The sequence below is a fragment of the Aphelocoma coerulescens genome, chromosome 25 (genome assembly GCF_041296385.1).
Source record: "Aphelocoma coerulescens isolate FSJ_1873_10779 chromosome 25, UR_Acoe_1.0, whole genome shotgun sequence".
In the NCBI taxonomy this organism is placed as follows: Eukaryota; Metazoa; Chordata; class Aves; order Passeriformes; family Corvidae; genus Aphelocoma; species Aphelocoma coerulescens.
This window is the reverse complement of record NC_091038.1, coordinates 618,396-635,361: the sequence shown is the minus strand read 5'-3', so window position 1 is coordinate 635,361 and position 16,966 is coordinate 618,396. Positions and strand designations below refer to the sequence as shown.

The 16,966-nt window shown below is 55.6% G+C and overlaps 1 protein-coding gene across 8 annotated transcripts; it reads left to right on the top strand.

Moving 5' to 3' along the window:
• The first annotated feature begins 285 nt into the window (after window positions 1-285).
• On the top strand, window positions 286-9,137 carry LOC138098686 (uncharacterized). 8 transcript variants are annotated; one of them, XM_068995404.1, is made up of 13 exons: window positions 286-409; window positions 1,315-1,426; window positions 3,780-3,907; window positions 4,306-4,499; window positions 4,649-4,876; window positions 4,998-5,101; window positions 5,829-5,911; window positions 6,088-6,227; window positions 6,831-7,026; window positions 7,119-7,253; window positions 7,761-7,800; window positions 8,096-8,301; window positions 8,813-9,137. In XM_068995404.1, exons 7-11 carry the CDS (start codon window positions 5,871-5,873, stop codon window positions 7,783-7,785), a joined length of 537 nt encoding a protein of 178 aa, XP_068851505.1. In that variant the 5' UTR covers window positions 286-409; window positions 1,315-1,426; window positions 3,780-3,907; window positions 4,306-4,499; window positions 4,649-4,876; window positions 4,998-5,101; window positions 5,829-5,870; the 3' UTR covers window positions 7,786-7,800; window positions 8,096-8,301; window positions 8,813-9,137. The 8 variants fall into 8 exon arrangements, with proteins under 8 accessions (XP_068851505.1, XP_068851504.1, XP_068851503.1 ...); XM_068995403.1 differs by having other exon boundaries at window positions 7,761-8,012; XM_068995402.1 differs by having other exon boundaries at window positions 7,761-8,301.
• Window positions 9,138-16,966: the final 7,829 nt, after the last annotated feature.

Below are 16,966 nucleotides of genomic sequence, written 5' to 3'. Positions count from 1 at the left end.
ATCATCGCCACACTAAAGATGGCGGTCGTTTACGCTGTTTCCTGACCTTCTCAAGATGGTGTCAGGGAAGGCCCCCCCTCTAGCTGCGTCTATTCGACTGCCTGAGCGTGACGCCGACGCCGACGCCAACCCAGCGCTTTCACGCATCTTTCTGAGGCGTTTCCCGCTATGCGGACACCGACTGTGGGGTCAGCGGCGCCTGGGATGGGCGGGAGCATTCAGGCAGCCGAATAGCCGGAGGGGGGGGGGGGGGGGGTCCTCCACCGCCGCCATCTTGAGAAGGTCGAATCGCCACATTGGTGCGGTACCGGTAATTTCCGCCCTTCTTCGCCCGCAGTGGCAATGGCGGGGAGTCCGGGGAGCAGCGCGGCCGTCCGGGGGCACCGGGGCGGGTGCTCCGGGCTCGGAGGTGAGCGGGGAACGGGGACAGTCCCGGGACAGCGATGGGTGTTTGGCACAGGGATGGGTGTCCCGGGACAGGGGTGGGTGTCCCGGGACAGGGGTGGCTGTCCAGGTACAGGGATGGGTTCCTGGGCGATCTAATGATATTATATAACGATCGTACAAGGAGATCTATATAAAGAATCCTCCCTTGTCACCCTTCTCCCAGCCCCGCTGTGTTTTCAGGATCTTGGGGGCAGAGTTTGGGTCTGGACAAGGCTCTCGGGCACAGGGTGGGATTCTTGGGGTGCAGGGCCAGGATTTGGACTCGATGCTCCCTGCGGGTCCCTTCCAGCCCAGGAAATGCTGCGATCCTGTGCCTCCGAGGGTGAAATAAAGGGGATCGCTGGGGTTTTTGCCCGCTGTGTTCACGGCCCCGCTGGCTCCGGGCGGGTTAAAGGCGCAGCTGCCCCGAGACAGCGGGACCGGCCGGGGCTGCTCGCTCCCGGTGCTGCCGCCTTGTGGGGAGAGCCCGGCACTGCAGCCCGGAACGGCGCTGGACACGGGATCGGCGTGGAACAGCAGCCCAGGGAATGCTGAGGCACCCCAGGGAATGCTGAGGCGTCCCAGGGAATGCTGAGGCGTCCCAGGAAATGCTGAGGCGTCCCAGGGAATGCTGAGGCGTCCCAGGGAAGGCTGAGGTGTCCCAGGGAATGCTGAGATGTCCCAGGGAAGGCTGAGGCGTCCCCTGCCCGGGGCACTCGGCAGTAAGTCCCCGATGTTGAGCGGAAAAAGGAAAGTTCTGGGTTAGTGGGAGGAGGTTTCTGGAATGGAGTTGGGTCAGGTGCTGATCCACGCATGGAATCACGGGGTGGTTTGGCTTGGAAGAGCCACCAAGATCATTTACGCTCTGTTTGTTGTCCGATTCCACAGCAAAGAACACCCAGAACTGCCACCTCACCCTCACAGACAGCAGGAATGTCTTCCACAGCTCTTGTTTTGGAATGGGAATGGGAATGGCTGGTGGGAGCTCTGGCAGGATCAGGTAAGAACAGAAATGGGATCATTCCGGCTGCTGCTGGAGGTGGTTTTCTCCTTTCAGGCTGTTCTTCTGATTGATCCTTTCACAGCACTGTTCTAGGGCACATTTGAGGGTAATTCCAGGAATTTCAAACCAGATAAAAACTGGTGGGGAAAAAATGTGAACCTGATCCATTTCTGGTAATTCCAAGCTTCTCCCACAACACTGTTCCAGGGGAAACCTGATGAAAGGGTGAAGATGCAGAGGAACAAGTGCTGTAAACCCCCCAGGCTCTCTGACAGAGCAGACCTTGCAGTACTCGCAGCAGATCTCTTGGAGAAAGTGTGGGATGGCAAGGTTTTCCAGGAAAGCAAAAGGAGGGCAGAGATGAGGGAATAGGCTTCCAGTTATTCCTTTAGCTGAAAGCCTGGGGGAATTGAGAGGGGCCACAAGAACTGTTTGTGTAGGAAAATGGGAGTTTGGGGGCTGAATCGGAGTTTCTCTCTGGGGCATTTTTGAGGGAAAAGCTGAGGTGCTGTTTAAGGGAGGGAATGCACATTTTTGGGGTGGAAAAGGTTTAATCAATAATGTAGAGGAAGTAAAATGTTGGGGGTAAAAGTGGATGCAATCTGGAGGGGACAAAATGAATATTTTGGAGGCAAAATGGGGAACTCAGTAGTGGACAGAGGGGGAACATTTTGGAGGCAACACTTGACAAACTCTCTGGGGTGGAGAACGAACACACTGAGGGAAAAATGAGGTGATGAGCAGTGGGCACGTAGGGAAGGTTGTGGGGGTAAATCTTGAGAAAAGCCCCGTGGTATTCAAGAAATCCTTGGAATCAGGACGGAGGAATTCAGCGGTGGAAAAACAGGGGAATTTTGCGGGGGTAAAACTTTAAAAGATCTAAGAGTTGAGAGTGAGTGTTTTTAGGTGAAAAGGATGTCTTGTTGAAGTTGGGCATCTGGATTGTGGCATTTATGGATCAGAGGGTGTGTTTCCAGAAAGTAGAAGATAAAGAAGACTCCCAAAGCCTCGGTAGCTGTGTTAAGAAATCCCTGCCAGGGAAGAAAGGTACCTAAACCTCCTAGAAGTAGGGACTAATTAGCATGGGAAGGGAAAAACCCAGCCCAGTGGGAGAGAGCAGGCCGGGTAAGGGAAAAGAAGGATGCCCTTAAGAAGAAGCAGGGAAGGGGAATTTCTCGGTTTGCTCAAATGTATCAAAAAGTTTGGAATCTGGGTCTGTGTGGAGGCCGGGATTTTCTCGGCCGTATGCAGAGCCCAGCACTAGGAATAAAGTAATTCCAGGCTTTACAATGCCAAAAATGCAGTACCACAGAGTTCTGTTGTCCCGAGGACTTGGGGGATATTTGGTAAAAATTTCTGGGGGCCCAGGCTGGACCAAGCTTTTCACACTGCCCGGATTCACGGGATCGGGGATTCCAGCGTGCCCTGCACGGGTTTTCCAGGGAAGTCCCAAATCTGTGTGAGCACAAAGCAGAATCCCCTGGGAGCTGTGAAGGCAACGGGATATTTCTTGGGAATTTTGAAGGATTAGGTGAGTCCTCAGTGTTAGGTTGGAATGAACGCAAATTGTCCGGGAGTTGCTGGTTTAGGGATGGCCGGGTCTGGATTTGGATTTGTGGGCACCGAGCGTTCCTTGTGTCAGCTTTAGGTCTGGGTTGGTGGGAATTGTCGGAGAAAAGAGAAGGGAATTGAAATGCACAGCTCCATTCCTGGAGAAAGGATCAGGATGGGAGAGGAAAGGCTGTGGAGCTGCTGGGAGCTCCTGGAGAACAAAAGGATCTGAGGTCAGGAGGCAAAAGCTGTGGAACAAAGCCTGAAAAGGGTGCGGGGTGGGGCGGAAGGGGGAGGAGGGCACTGCGGGGAGGGGGAAAGAGGGAAAGGATCCCTGCTCCGGGAATCCAGCAGGGACCAGGAGAGGATCATTTTCCATCTACTGCTCTCAGTGGAATCCTAATAAGGAAGATCAAAGGAAAGTGATTCGTTTGTTCTTAGGTTTGGAATGAAAGGTGCTCTTCCAGAGGGGAATATTCACCTGTTAAAATTCTGTTGGATCCAGGAAAAGAGGGAGGCAGCAGCTGGGGAATGAACGGGTGGATTTTTGGTGGATACAGGGAAAGACACGGGAAGGGGCTCTTAAGTAAAATACACCTCATGCGCAGCACCAGGAAAAGCTCCAGCTGCCCACTTTTCCAAGCTCTGACATTCCAGAGGAGTAAGCAGTGGTCAGCACATGGCTCTCTAGAATTCCTTGGATGCCTAGTGCTTTGTTGGGAAGAGGTGACATTTGGAAAGGAACAAATCCGGGGATATAATTCCTGATAGTGAGGCCCTGGTTTTGATATCCTTCCAGCACCCGAACGCAACAGAGGGAATCCTGGAGGAGGAGGTGGAAAACGCTGTCGCTCCGTTGGTGGAATTCCTGGGAAATGGAAAGCAGCAGAAGCAGCAAGAACAGAGTTGGAAGCAGGCTCCAGCCGGGTAAGGCAGCCACCAAATCCTTTGGAATTAGAACTGGGCAGGGGTGGGAAGAATTAATTCTTAAGTTTGTAGCCCATGGATTCCTGAGCAGGATCCCGGCAGGGAAGACTGCAGGGATCGGCCTGGGGACTGTTCCCAGCTGGGGGCAGCGAGCCTTGGAATTGGCTGGAGGGAAGAAAGGGGGATCCTTTGAGCACAAGGATCAGCTGTGAAATGTGGAGATGGCATCAGACAATTCCTCGGGAGGGTTCAGTTCCTGGGCCAAATGGATCTCCTGCCTTGTGAAGGAGCTCAGAGATCTGGGAAGAGCCCAACCAGCGCAGGGAATGGACTGGCAGCTAAAACTGCTGGGGAACGGTGGGGAAAAGCATCTGAACAGGGGGCCTCGTTTTGTACAGGAATGGCACAAAAAATTGTCCGAAAGAGCAGGAATCCAATGGGATTTACATATTCCTTGGAGATCACAATCCAGTGGGAAGTCTGAGAGACGGTAACAAAGCCTAAAAAGGCAAATGAGCCCAATCTGCCCAAAGCCTCCAATGGCCACATTCCCTGGCATTGCTGAGGAATTCAGCTGAGCTTCAAGCAGAAGGTGAGCCCCTATGGAATCCTTTCTGGGAGACCATATCCAGCTGGGACTCTTCCTGGAGAAGGCCATGGGATATGGGTTATCCCAGGTCCAGAGAATATGTCATTTCCTCGGGAAAAACACTTGGATCACTGCATCACTTATTGTTTTAGGCTCACCAGTCACCCGGGCTATCCAAGTCCGTCCTCCCCAGCGGGGAGAGCGGGAGCGCGTCCGGACATGGAGAATTTCTGGGAGAGCCCGGGAGAAGGAAGAAGGCTCCAGCTTCACAGATCTGTGTCATAACCCATCCTGTCGGCCGCTCCTGTTTGATCCTGGTGGATTGGTCCTCTTGGATTCAACCTGAGCAGCGCTAATTGCTGGGAATGAAGCAGCCTTTGGTACTTCTTTTCCACGAAACCTCTCCACCCTGCCCTTCAATCCTGTTGCAAACACGGGAAAAACCTAAAACTCCGTTTTTCCCCCCCTCTCCCCTTCACTTTGCCTCCTCTTTTCTTGCAGGCTTTGGGCTATCCAGACTTGGATGTGGATTAGGCCGAGCACCCTGTAAGCTCAGCTCCAGGTGGGATTGCAGCGGTGTTGGAAGCACCAGGGATTCTCCCAAGGTTTGGTGTGAGGAGCTGGTGTGAGGGGCTGGGATTTTGTGCACTTCTGGGTTTTTTTTTTCCTGAATGCCTTTTGGGCGGGCTCAGAGAAAAAGCTGAAAACCAAAGAAGCTGAGGGGGGTTCCCAAATTCCTTTCCAGCCCTTCAGAGGAGGCACAAAGCCACGTGCAGCTGAGGAAAGGGATGTGAGGAGAATGGCAATAATGGAGCCTCGGGACTCTGCACTTCATTCTTTTCACGTGTTTGGAGGTGCAGGAAATGCCAAACCCCACAGGAATTCTGTGTCTGTAACATTGGGTGCAACCTCTTGAAACCCAAGTGCTGAGAGTGGGGTTTTCCCAAGGGTAAATCCCGATGTGACATGGCAAAGCTTCAGTGAGGATTTCCAGGCTTGACTGCACAGCTTTTGGGAAAGCTCAGGAGCCAAACAATATCAGATTTCTATGGGATTTGGATCAAACGTGGCGTTTAAATGTGGGACAGCTCAGCTCCCCGGGTGGGAAAGTGCTTGGAGTAGCCAGGCAGAGCCGTTTTTGAGAATTCCAAGCATTGTGTCCTTATGCTCCTTAATACAGCGTTTAAATAATTGATACAGAATGGAGACAGTATCAGGGGGATTTGTTAGCCTGGCAGGGATGTTTTTTCACCTGGCAGTGTGTCGGGATAGTCAAGACTCCTTATGTCAGAATTAATTGCTCTTCCTTCTTTTCCCTTTTGTTCTTTCTAGATTGTGGCTGAGTGGGAAGAATGTTTGGGATAAAGAAACGAAATGCCCGAGGGAAGCTTCGTGTTCCCGTGGGGCTGCTTTAGGTACGTGCAGGTTCTGAGCTGCACCGCGACTTGAGGCTCCCACAGAAGCCTTCCGAAGCTGGAAGGGCTGGGAAAGAGAATTCCAGGAGAGGTGTGGGAAGCGCTTTCTGCCAGGTCTGGGCAGCGTTGAGGTGGGAATGACTTCAAAGTGTTCCTTGTCCCTGTCCTGTTCCCAGCCCAGGAGAAGTTGGTGTTCCCCGAGCGGCTGCAGTTCCCTGGATGTGGCGGGAGGAGGTCTGTGCCGGGGAGTGGGAGAAATGTCCCCGCCCGGTGCCGTGTCCTTGGCGGGCAGAGAGCGCCGATCGTGGCAAGGGAGGTTTGTGAGTATGGAATCAATCCTAGCTCCTTTTTAAGGGAGTGTTTTAATGAGTCATCAGCGGGCACCCCTTTTAGCCAGGTTTAGTTAAGTTCCTTTTGCACAGGTTTCATGTTGCTTTGATGGTGAAGTCACCAAACCCTGAAGTTTGCTAAATTACCCCTGAAAAGCTTTAATGAACCAATGCTGAGGGAACTGGGGATTGGATATCTGGGATCTTATGGCCCTTTGAGGCCATGTTGGGTTTACCCCTGATTTTGGTGCCAAGGGAAACTCTAAGTTAAGAATAATCCAAATATGAAGCACTTCTCACAAAACTCAGCTTTGCAAACCTTTATTTGAGCTAAAAAGGAAAAGATGGGAATGCCCTTGGCAGAAAAGCAGCTGTGAGGCCCAGCAGGCTTCAAATGCCTGTCAGCAGGAGCTCCAGGAGAAATGGCTGCTGGCTCCGGGCATCCTGGGCTTTCCAGGCGGGTTTTGTACTGGCTTGCAAGGCAGTTTTCCTGCCTCTGGGGGGTGGCACCTGCATCCCACTGGAAAGGGAAAATGTGGAGAGAGCGCCAAGCGGGAAGGCGGTTGCTGATGTGTGTCCTTGGATTGCAGTTCCTCCCGGTGGGTCTGTGCTGCTGGAAGTACAAAGGAGATCAGTCCTGGAGTACGTGTGGGTTCACCTGTGGGGCTTGGGAGAGACGCTGGACGTGAAATTCCAGGGATGTTCCCCTTGCTGGAGTGAGAAGCAGTGGAAGCAGTTTGCTGTCTGCTTCTTCATCCCCTTCACCTCAGTCCCCTGGGGCTCCAGGTAATCCCCTCTCACCTTTGCTTTTCCAAGGGTCTCTAAATGAGTGCTTGAGCTTTGGTGTTGCTCCCTTTTACAGGGAAGATCTGTTGCAGGAAAGGTCTCCTGGTCTGGACTGATGGCGTTGCAGGAAGAGCAGGAAACCCCACAGCTCCTGTGGCTCCCTCATCTGATTTGGCTGCAGGCCGCAAGGCTCATTCCCAAGTGTCATCCCCTGGCTCCGTGACTCGGTGAGGTTGTGTTCCCCCAAAGGCCAGGGGCCGCTTTGTGTTGGAGCTCACGAAAGTCCAGCTCGGTGGTGCTGGGTTTGGTTTTTGTGTGCAATGAAGGCACTAAAAATTCCCCTCCTTCACTGGCACAGCCCTGGAGTGGGAGCAGATTCCCCTTATCCCAGAGTTATCCCGCTCCTGCCCTGGATCCCTGCGGTGCCGTGTGTTCTCCAAGCTCACAGCACTGCTGGCCCTAAACAAGAAAAACAATCCCTGTTCCTTCTCTTCTCTCTCCTTGATGCTCCCAGGCCCTGCATCTCCCTGGCTATTCCCTGTGTGAGTCTTCATCTCCATCCCACCTTATCCTGATCAAATAAGGGCTTGAGATGTGTTTAGCAGCAAATGCATTCTTGTAAAGAAAGCCAAGTGCAAAGAGCATCCAGATGCAGAGAAGTCTTTAGAAAAGCACTCCGGATGTGCAAATGAGGGATGTGTCTTCCTGCATCTCCCGTTGTTTTTCTCTGTCAGGTTTTGGAGGGGTTTCTCTCTGTGATTTCCTGCGATCCAGGTGCGTCCCTTCCTTTGTCCAAATCCAGTGCCAGAGGATTGAACAGCTGACGAGGGGGGTCTGGGATGAAAATGGTTCTGCTAAAATGAGGGAAACAATGCTGGAAGAGAAATGAGCATCCTTATAATGCTTGGAATAAAAGTGCTGGAGAAGGACACTTTTTATTTGATATGGTGTCATTCTCCTTTTTTTTCCATGGATAAAACTCCATGGTGAGCAATCAGAGCAGAAATATGAAATGCAGGAGTCTTGCATTCCACAGTGGGATTAACTTCCCTTTTCTGCTCTCTTTCAGGACAGGAACAACCACTGAACTCGTCCCATCTTTGGGACCAGGAGCTTTGGTGTTGGAGCAGCCAAAGCCAGCTTGGGCCCCCCTTGTCCTGCCCGTGGTGTGGATGAGTGGCAGGCTCCTCTTCTCTTCTGTGCTGGGGTGAACTGCTTAGGGAATGCTATTTCTGGCAGCCCAGTCCTAGCCATGGCTGCTGGAAAAAGGCACAGGTGAAGAGGCAACCTGCCGGAGTTCCTTGGGGATGATAGAATTGTGGTGTTTGGCTGTGCCCGGAGGGGCAGGTTGGGCATTATTTGCGTGTCTGAGGACTGGTTTGGGTGTTGGGGAGCCCAGGGAGCTGAGCTCTCAGTGCATTCCCAGCTCTCCCAGGGGTGGGAGCTGGTGCAGGGCTGGGTGACAGCCTCTGGTTGGGCTCGGGGCAGGCACTGGCCCCGGCACAGACACGGGGTGGTTTGGGGACGCTTGGGGAGCAATGGGAGGAAAATGAGGGATGGTGCTGGGCAGAGCGATCAGCCTGTGCTCGTGTCAGTGCAGCTGTGCAGGGCACTGGGATCTGGGTAAAACTCCAGCTCTCCTGGTGTTCAGGGATGCAAGGTCTGAGGGACTGGATTTACCTGGGGCTTTCCAGGCCAGCAGGAACAAGAGGAAATGTGGTGCCAGAGCTGCATCCCATTAGGTTGCATTTCCCTCTTTCCCATTTCCATTTCCTCCTCTGTGCAGGTGTCCCCTACAGCCCATGAGCACGGGGCCGGTGACAACTCCCTGTCTGTAGAGGGATTCCTTATGGAACAAGGGCATATGATACCCCTGGAAAGATTGGACAACCCAGGGTTGCTGAGGAAAAGCCCCTGAACAGGTCCCTGACTGCAGGCAGCCCTGAGAGTCCTTGGCAAGGTATACAGCTGCCCGGCTGCCCCTCTGATTAGAGGCCATCTAGAGGGACTGGGCGTGAATCTTTGCAAAAGTAGATATAAGTTGGCATAGTTGAACAATAAAGGGAGAAGGATGCTTAGTCGTATCAGTGTACGTGTCGTTTATGCGGCCAGCCCTCCGGACTCGGTCCCTAACACCTGTCCTCCTCCTGTCCCCCCGTGCCCCTTTTGTTGGACAAGTCTCAAATGGCAGCGCACATTCCCAAAGACTGTCTGCTTCCTTAAATCCACAGACCAGCTAGTGCTGTCACTGAACAGCTGAAATGAGCTTTCAGAGCCTAGAAACTAGCAGGAGTGACAAACAAAGGGATTTGAATCTGGAAATAGGTGAGTTCCACCCACCTGCTGCTGCTGATGCAGAGACTGGGGCTCAGGGCATCTGCGCAGCCCTTCCCTTTGGCACTGATCCTGCACTAGAATGTTGTGTTGTTGCCAAACTGGGCCTCAAACCAGGAGAAGGTAAGGCCTGACCATTTGCCCCTGAACCTGGCACACCCCACAGTGTGTTATCTGGAGAGTGTGCCTCAGCTGGTGTCACTTAAGTTTCACCAGAGTTGCAAGTTGGCTCCTGCTCTGGGCAATTCTGAGCGACCATCGCATCAGTTCTGCACTAAACACCGTTTAGCCAGACCCAGAGATTTGGCCACACAGTGACTTCTGAACAGAAAATCCAAATGCAGGAAAAGTGCTTGGACCATGGACGGGCCTGGGTCTTTGTGGGTCACTGTCAATCCCGGCCCTTACAGTCTCTCCTCATCTTTCTTGTAGGCTCCCTTCAGGCACAGGAGCCCTTGCTCACTGGTGGTTTTGACTATTCTCTGTCAAGGAAATGAGTTGAATTTCCTTGTCAGATCTAATAGGCTTTTATACTCGGGCTTCTCTGCTGTGGGATTCATACTCAGAGACTGGTGTTTGTGTCTGGACACTTCCAGAAGGTGGATGTTATCCCTGGATGTATAAAGAAAACGCCTATCCATCATCTCTTAGGCAATGAGACTGTGCAGGTGACTGGCATGGCAGCCTTTCCACCAGTTCACCGGTTGAGCTGGTGCCAAGGTGAGCCCAGTCTCTAAATTTCCCTTGCATGCCTCAAGGCGTGCATCGTAAGATTCGTGCTTGTTGGAAGGACAGGATTGAGCCGGTCTCCCGTGCAGTGAGTGTCAGGCGACGTTCTCTTTGCTGCACATTGGTGACTCCAGGGGGTTCTGGAGTAATACAGACATGCTGGCTAGAGAAGGCACAAAAGAGTGCTTTCCTTTCAAACACGGGAACTGGTGAAAAAGTGTGGTTTGTCTCTCACTGCCTGCGTTCCCTTCAACCCAGGGAGGCCGTATGGAGCCGATGACTTCCTGCCTGTGTTGACACGTGTGCTAGCCCAGTGTGATGAGCTGGAGACTGAAATCGAATACATGACAGAGCTGCTGGATCCATCCTTGCTGTGTGGAGAAGGCAATGGATTTTTTTATTTTTACTGGAACTGCCTGAAGGACTAGCGAGGGGACGTTCTTCCTCACAGCACAGTTGCTGTTCCCCTTGTTTAAATAAGAATGCTGTTAAGGGGAGACCTAATGATAGGGATGTTGATAGTGTAGCAGGAGAATGTCCTCATCATTTGCACTGCTGCATCTGGGGGAGCACTCGGATGGTGGAGCATTGCTTAAAGGAGGTGCCAAGGGACGAACCTTTGTGCCAGGCAGCAGCAGGTGAGCCACGGTGTGGATTTGCAAGGGGAGGGTGTCTTTCTTCTTTTCCCTTTTGATTTCATCTTGCCACACCTTCCCCAAGTGCCCCCAGAAAAAAAGGGGGGTTACGAGGACAGAAGGAGTTTAAATTGAGGGAAGAAGCCCCGTTGTCCCTGCTTTTTAAAGGTTTTAATTGAGGTAAAAATCGCCCTTTTCCCATCATTTGAGAGATTTGAGGGAAGCCCCTCTCTTTCTGATATTTTGGGGGATAAAATTGAAGGGGAGAACCCCTTTATTTGCCATTGTATTTGCTTAAATTGAGGTAAACACCCCCTGTTGCCTCAGTTCCAGGGGCTAAACTGAAAGAAACTCCAGCTTTTCCAGCATTTGAAGGGTTTAGATGGGGACGTGCCTCTGCATTAACAAAAGTTAGAAATAAAGTTTATTTTTCTTTATAGCTTAAATTTAAAAAAGCAGCAGTAGCACTTTTAATGCTCCCTGGGAGTAAAAAAAAAAAAAAGTTTTACATATAGAATTTTTACTCCCAGGGAACATTAAAAGTGCTACTGCTGCACCAGACTTATTATTTTTCTTCTTTTTATATATAGTATATAGGGCCCCTAATTAGTGCTCCAGCTGGAGTAAGCAATTGAATTGATTAATCAGTACCTAGCTGCTCCCATCTGGAGCACTAATTGAATTAGGTAATTGGATACCACCCACACCTATCACTCATCCTAAGCTCCACCCCCCACACATGCACCACCGCCCCCCTGGCCCCCGTCACACCCCCCCGGCCCCGGTCACCGCCCCCCTGGCCCGCGTCACGCCGCACCGCCCCCCGGCACCGCCCCCTGTCCCGCGTCACGCCGCTCCGCCCCCGGCACCGCCCCCGGCGCTTGCGTCACGCCGCACCGCCCCCCGGCACCGCCCCCGGCGCTTGCGTCACGCCGCTCCGCCCCCCGGCACCGCCCCCGGCGCTTGCGTCACGCCGCTCCGCCCCCGGCACCGCCCCCGCCGCTTTCGTCACGCCGCTCCGCCCCCCGGCACCGCCCCCGGCGCCTGCGTCACGCCGCTCCGCCCCCGGCACCGCCCCCGGAGCCTGCGTCACGCCGCTCCGCCCCCCGGCACCGCCCCCGGCGCCTGCGTCACGCCGCTCCGCCCCCCGGCACCGCCCCCCGCCGCCTGCGTCACGCCGCTCCGCCCCCCGCCGCCTGCGTCACGCCGCTCCGCCCCCGGCACCGCCCCCTTCTTTCGCGCGCGCGCGCGCAATGTAGCCCCGCCCCCTCCCCTCACGCCGCCCCGCCCCGGCTCCGCCCCTCCTTCGCGCGCGCGCGCAATGTAGCCCCGCCCCCCTCCCCTCACGCCGCCCCGCCCCCGGCTCCGCCCCCCCTCCTTCGCGCGCGCGCGCGAAATGTAGCCCCGCCCCCCTCCCCTCACGGCATTTCCCGCCCCCGGCACCGCCCCTCCGCCAGTCCCGCGCCGATCCTGCACCTGCCGGCACCCAGAGCCCACCGGTCCGGCACCCGCCGCCGCCTGCAGCCACCCGCCAGCCCTCCGTGAGCCGCCGCCGCCGCCTGCAGCCACCCGCCAGCCCTCCGTGAGCCGCCGCCACCCCCCCACCGCTCCCGCACCGCTCCGCCGCCTCACACCCCCCCGCCGCTCCCCCCTCCCGCCATTCCGGGTCCCCTCACAGCACCCCGCCACCCCGCGCCGCCTCACGGCAGCCCCCCCCGGTATTCCGGACCCCCTCAGGGTACCCCCCACCCCTCGCCGCCCGCGGGTCCCCTCACGGCAGCCCCTCCCGCCATTACAGCCCCCCTCAGGGTATCCCCCGCCCCTCGCCGCCCGCGGGTCCCCTCACAGCACCCCCCCACCCCGCGCCGCCTCACGGCAGCCCCTCCCGGTACCCCGGACCCCCTCAGGGTATCCCCCACCCCTCGCCGCCCGCGGGTCCCCTCAGGGCACCCCCCCCACCCCGCGCCGCCTCACGGCAGCCCTTCCCGCCATTGCGACCCCCCTCAGGGCAGCCCCCCCCCCTCGCCGCCCGCGGGTCCCCTCAGGGGACCCCCCCCCACCCCGCGCCGCCTCACGGCGGCCCTTCCCGCCATCCCGGCTCCCCTCAGGGCAGCCCCCCCTTCCCGCCAGTCGCACACCACCCCACAGCACCCCTCAGGCCACCATTTCAGCCCACCCAGCCACAGCAGGCAGATCCCCCCACACCAGGAGAGCAGCACAGCCCTCATGAAAGGAGAACACCCACAGAAAAAAGGTTAGAAAAACACAAAAAGGGTAGCAGCCAAGGAAGGACACAATAAAGGCTGAGAGCCCAGGGGGAGATTGCAGGGGGGTATAATAAAGGCCAAGAGCCCAAGGGGGAGGCAGCAGGAGAATATAATAAAGGCCAAGAGCCCAGAGGGAAGCTAGGGAATAAAGAGAAAGGGCTCAAAAATCACACACTCCACAACAAACACAAGGGGTACGATACACAAGCCCTGTTCCCTAAACCAAACCTTAACCAGGACCCCAAACAAATCCCCTTTCTCCCCAAAAAGCAGCCACAGGTAGCAGCCCTCCCCACAGCTGGAGGCAATCACCCCAAATACCGAGCCCATGCCAGCACCCTCCCCACAGCTGGAGGCAATTGCCCTGAAGGCCGAGCCCATGCCAGCACCCTCCCCACAGCTGGAGGCAATAATCCAAAATGCTGAGCCCATGCCTGTAGGTGACTAGGGACAGGCGTTCGGAAGATATCGCGTTGTACGGGACAGGTCAAACCCCTCCCCTCTACAGGTAATAGGTGAGCAGAAGGAAGTGACGCGGCAAACCCAGGTTATTTAACCCTATGTAATCCATGAATAAACGCCATTTTGCCGTCCACCACATTGGTGTCTGTGAGCTGATGGTCCGAACGACCTGAGGTGGTCGTCGTGCCGTTCCTGAACCAGGTCGCTACGCCTCCGAGAGGCAACAAGTGGTGCCGAAACCCGGGACCCGGAATTGGGATCGGGAATTCGCCTGGACGGGTAAACGGCGGCCGGTGCGGCAGGACCAGCCCGGCGGGGAGGACGCTCCCGGACCAGCGAGGAGGATGGAAGCTCTCGCGAAGGTCGTATCTCAGATTCATAAGCAATGGGGTATCGATTGCAAACCGAAAGATTTTACACTCGCTGTTGCGAGGCTATTGGAAATTGGGGTCATAGACCGACCGGTGGATATCCTCCACCCAGAAGTATGGGACAGATGTACTAAGGCTCTGGCCGATGAAACAATGTCCTCGGGTTCGGGGAAATACCTTAAATTATGGGGAAAAGTCGTGCAGGCTTTGCGTAAGGCCCTGCAAGAGCAGGAGACCTGGAAAGCCGCACGGAACTGTTTGCTGGCCACACCTCGGTTGGGAGTTGGGGCGGCCACGCAAACTACGGATGAAAGCAGCCCTGCCGAGCGCACAGACTCGCAGGAGCAAGCACCCTCTCCACGGCCCCCCAGCCCAACCCTACCTACAGAGGGAAAGGAGCGGGCGCAGTCATTCTGGGGAGGGCTGGTGGAGGAAGCCAGGGAGGCTGCCATTAAAGCGGAGTCCGAAACGGCGTGGGCGAGACCCCCGCCCTATGCCCTGCAGAATGGCGCCGACCCCGGAGGGGATGGGGGGGGCGCACACGTGGCCGGCGGGAGCGGCGGAGGTGCGCCGGGGTGCGCGCACGTGGCCGGCGGGAGCGGCGGTGGTCCGCCGGGGTGTGCGCACGTGGCCGGCGGGAGCGGCGGAGGTTCGCCGGGGTGCACACACGCGGCCGGCGGGAGCGGCGGTGGTTCGCCGGAGTGCGCACATGTGGCCGGCGGGAGCGGCGGAGGTTCGCCGGGGTGCGCACATGTGGCCGGCGGGAGCGGCGGAGGTTCGCCGGGGTGCGCACACGTGGCCGGCGGGAGCGGCGGTGGTCCGCCGGGGTGCACACACGTGGCCGGCGGGAGCGGCGGAGGTTCGCCGGGGGGCACACGCGTGGCCGGCGGGAGCGGCGGAGGTTCGCCGGGGGGCACACGCGTGGCCGGCGGGAGCGGCGGTGGTCCGCCGGGGTGTACACACGCGGCCGGCGGGAGCGGCGGAGGTTCGCCGGGGTGCACACACGTGGCCGGCGGGAGCGGGGAAGGTCCGCTGGATGCCGCAGACGCGCGTGAACGGAAAAGGGGAGGGAATCCCGGAGGGGGAGCCAAGGCCAACCAGAGCGCTCGCCCGGAAACGTGCCCTTATACAGCAAGAGCCTCCCTCAGCAGGAGGCGGGGCGAGCCCAGGGGGAAGGAGCGGCCCAATCCTAAGGGAAAGGGGCGGGGTAGGAGCCCGGGGAAAAAGCTCCGGAGCCCGGAAGTATCCAGTCAGTCGACTTCCGGCTCCGAGTCGGACTATAGCTGGAGCGAGTGGCTTGACGAATGGTCTGTAACCGACTCCGACTCTGAAATAGATAAAAGCAATAACTACCGCGCTCCTACCCGGGCCAAGGGGAAATTTGAAAAAGAACATACTCCGCTTACAGACTGGAGAAAGATAAAAACAGCCTGTGCTGAATGGGCCCCTTCAGCCTCGCTAGCTTTCCCGGTCCGAGTAGGAGGGCAAGGCGGACACCAGAGGACTCTGAGTCAGATCACAGGCCGAGGCAAGTGCTTTGGCAATGCGGCCTTAGCAAAACGAATAGGCAATGTCTGTACTGAATTTGTCAAACTTAACAAAACGATCAATAAGTGGGTGGTCCCATTCGCATCAGGGATGTTTGTTTGCCAGCGATCCGGAATAAGCCCCTGTGTGCTTCTTGATAAGTTCGATAACTCTACTGACTTTTGTGTCCAAGTTTTAATTGTTCCTAGAGTCCTGTATCACCAAGAAGAAGAAATGTACCACCTTCTTGAAGAACCTAGCCGGCTCCACAAGAGAGAAATAATAACAGGCATAACCATCGCAATGCTGCTCGGCCTCGGAGCCACCGGTGCAGCCACAGGTGTTTCAGCCCTCGTGACCCAACACCAGGGACTTTCTCAGCTGCAGATGACTATTGATGAGGACTTACAAAGAATCGAAAAATCCATCTCCTTTCTAGAGAAATCTGTCTCCTCTCTCTCAGAAGTCGTCCTGCAGAACAGGCGAGGACTGGACCTCCTGCTCATGCAACAAGGAGGCCTGTGTGCCGCCTTGAAAGAAGAATGCTGCTTTTATGCAGACCACACCGGAGTTGTACGGGACTCAATGACTGAACTAAGGGAAAGGCTAGCCCAGAGGAAAAGAGAAAGAGAAGCCCAACAAGGATGGTTCGAGTCATGGTTTAACCAGTCTCCATGGCTGACCACCCTTGTTTCCACTCTAATAGGCCCCCTCACTATGTTACTCCTAACGTTGATTTTTGGGCCTTGCATACTAAACAAATTGGTGTCATTTGTTAAAAGCCGGTTAGAAAAGGTTAACATTCTATTTGTTGACCGCCAGCAATTGCTCTAGAACACATCTATTTTGTGAATGTTATATCACTTTTTATAACTTGTTATGTAGGTTTTACTAGTTCTTGAAATTTTATAGCATTTATACTTTGTATGTTTCTTAATAAATCATGGTGGGGGGGGAAATGCGGGTAACTCAGGATAGAGGGGGGGGAAATGTAGGTGACTAGGGACAGGCGTTCGGAAGATATCGCGTTGTACGGGACAGGTAAAACCCCTCCCCTCTACAGGTGATAGGTGAGCAGAAGGAAGTGACGTGGCAAACCCAGGTTATTTAACCCTATGTAATCCACGAATAAACGCCATTTTGCCGTCCACCACATTGGTGTCTGTGAGCTGATGGTCCGAACGACCTGAGGTGGTCGTCGTGCCGTTCCTGAACCAGGTCGCTACGCCTCCGAGAGGCAACACGGGGCTAAGGTGTGGCTTTGCAGGGGTCCTGAGGAGATTTAGGGGGTTTGGGGCTTTTATTTGGGAATTTTGGGTCTTTAAGGGGATTTTTGGGGGTCTCTGGGGGGGTTTTTTTTGGAATTTTGGGGGTTTTGGGGGGTTTTTGGGGGGGAATTTGGGTCGGCAGGGCCGGGAGGGGGCGGGGCTAAAGGGGAAATGGGCGGGGCTAGAGGGGGAGTGGGCGGGGCTAAGGGGTGGCTTTTCAGGGGTCCTGAGGAGATTTAGGGGGTTTGGGGCTTTTATTTGGGAATTTTGGGTCTTTAAGGGGATTTTTGGGGGTCTCTGGGGGTTTTTTTCTGGAATTTTGGGGGTTTTGGGGGGTTTTTGGGGGG

Excerpts from the sequence above, each read along its gene's own strand:
- LOC138098686 (XM_068995399.1), top strand. The coding sequence starts at position 5,871 with ATGCCCGAGGGAAGCTTCGTGTTCCCGTGGGGCTGCTTTAG. Across the intron at positions 5,912-6,087 it reads TTCCCGTGGGGCTGCTTTAG|CCCAGGAGAAGTTGGTGTTC; the intron begins GTACGTGCAGGT and ends TCCTGTTCCCAG. Across the intron at positions 7,027-7,118 it reads TCAGTCCCCTGGGGCTCCAG|GAAAGGTCTCCTGGTCTGGA; the intron begins GTAATCCCCTCT and ends GATCTGTTGCAG.